This window comes from Kryptolebias marmoratus, linkage group LG19 (assembly GCF_001649575.2).
Source record: "Kryptolebias marmoratus isolate JLee-2015 linkage group LG19, ASM164957v2, whole genome shotgun sequence".
Taxonomy (NCBI): domain Eukaryota; kingdom Metazoa; phylum Chordata; class Actinopteri; order Cyprinodontiformes; family Rivulidae; genus Kryptolebias; species Kryptolebias marmoratus.
This window is the reverse complement of record NC_051448.1, coordinates 1,108,298-1,109,553: the sequence shown is the minus strand read 5'-3', so window position 1 is coordinate 1,109,553 and position 1,256 is coordinate 1,108,298. Positions and strand designations below refer to the sequence as shown.

The following is a 1,256-nucleotide window of genomic DNA, read 5'->3' as shown; positions in this document are numbered from 1 at the left end:
CCTGGTCTCAGTCCCTGGTCTCAGTCCTGGTCTCAGTCCTGGTTTCAGTCCAGATTCAGTCCCGGTACAGGCCCAGTTCAGTCCTGATTCAGTCCCTGGTCTCAGTCCCTGATTCAGTCCCTGGTTCAGGCCCGGTTCAGGCCCGGTTCAGGCCCGGTTCAGGCCCGGTTCAGGCCCGGTTACAGACCTGGGTGGCAGAGGTCCACACACAGCGGCGCAGCAGTTGGTCAGGATGTTTCCGTAACTGTAGGGGTTGTAGTTCTCCTTCCCCCGCTTGGTGGACCAGGTTCCTTTGATCTGGACCGGGACCAGGACCGGGATTAGGTTCACAAAGAGGAGAACCCTGACGGACCCAACAGGATCTCTGAGGTTTTGTTCCTGGCGTACTCACGTCCTCGTTGGTGGTCTGGTTGGAGCTGATCAGGTAGGTGTGGAAACCCGACAGGCCGACGATGGACCAGACGGAGAAGAAACAGACCACCACCTCCAGAACGCTGCAGAACCGGGTCAAGGACCAACTCTGACAGATTCATTCAAAGTTCGATAAAAATAAACAAATTCACTCGACCGATCAGAACCAGAACCAGGAGGTGGACCTGAACGGTTCTGTTGGTCTGGGACAGTTATTGATCTGATGGTGACAGAATCCAGTGATGATATTTTGCTAACAGACAGAAGCGAAGGATATCTGGCAGGACTGTCTTTCAGCGCGCTCAGGAAACCTGTCCTGTTGGATCCTGCAGGAAACACATTTAAATCAGTCCAATCTGTTTCTCTTTATCTAAAAAAACAAACAACTTTACAGAAGAAACGATAAATATAAACAACCGACTGAAAAACTGCAAGAAAACTGAAGTTTCTACGTAACAAAACTTTAATCTAAGCTGGTTTCTGCTCATTTTAATTTAAATAATCATTCAGAAAAACTTCAACAGTCTGAATTAATTCTACTTCCTGTTTCCTGTTTGTTTCTGTTTGTTGCTCTCTGGAAACACGTCTTCAAAGCTTTTAAACTTCTTCAGAAGAACCCAGAGGTCAAAGGATCCGGGAGTCACAGCCGGCGGCGGTTACTCACTGAGGATGACGTGTGTGATGACGAAGGCGAAGATGAAGATGGTGAGGAAGGACAGGGAGAGGATGAAGAGGTAGAAGAAGCGGTAGTTCCTCCGTCCGACGCAGTTTCCCACCCAGGGACAGTGATGGTCGAAACGCTCTGAGGAGGAAAAATAACAGCTGTAAACTGGCCCCGCCCCCGC

At 49.7% G+C, this 1,256-nt stretch overlaps 1 protein-coding gene across 1 annotated transcript in view; it reads right to left on the bottom strand.

Moving 5' to 3' along the window:
- The window catches only part of LOC108249682 (palmitoyltransferase ZDHHC14), a 10,444-nt gene that overhangs the window by 4,869 nt on the left and 4,319 nt on the right, over positions 1 to 1,256 (bottom strand). Inside the window, exons 6-9 of the mRNA XM_037981451.1 lie at positions 1,076 to 1,213; positions 689 to 737; positions 392 to 494; positions 188 to 297 (exon numbers count right to left, since the gene is read on the bottom strand). Coding sequence (XP_037837379.1) covers positions 188 to 297; positions 392 to 494; positions 689 to 737; positions 1,076 to 1,213 — 400 coding nt within the window. The remainder of the gene's footprint in view (positions 1 to 187; positions 298 to 391; positions 495 to 688; positions 738 to 1,075; positions 1,214 to 1,256) is intronic.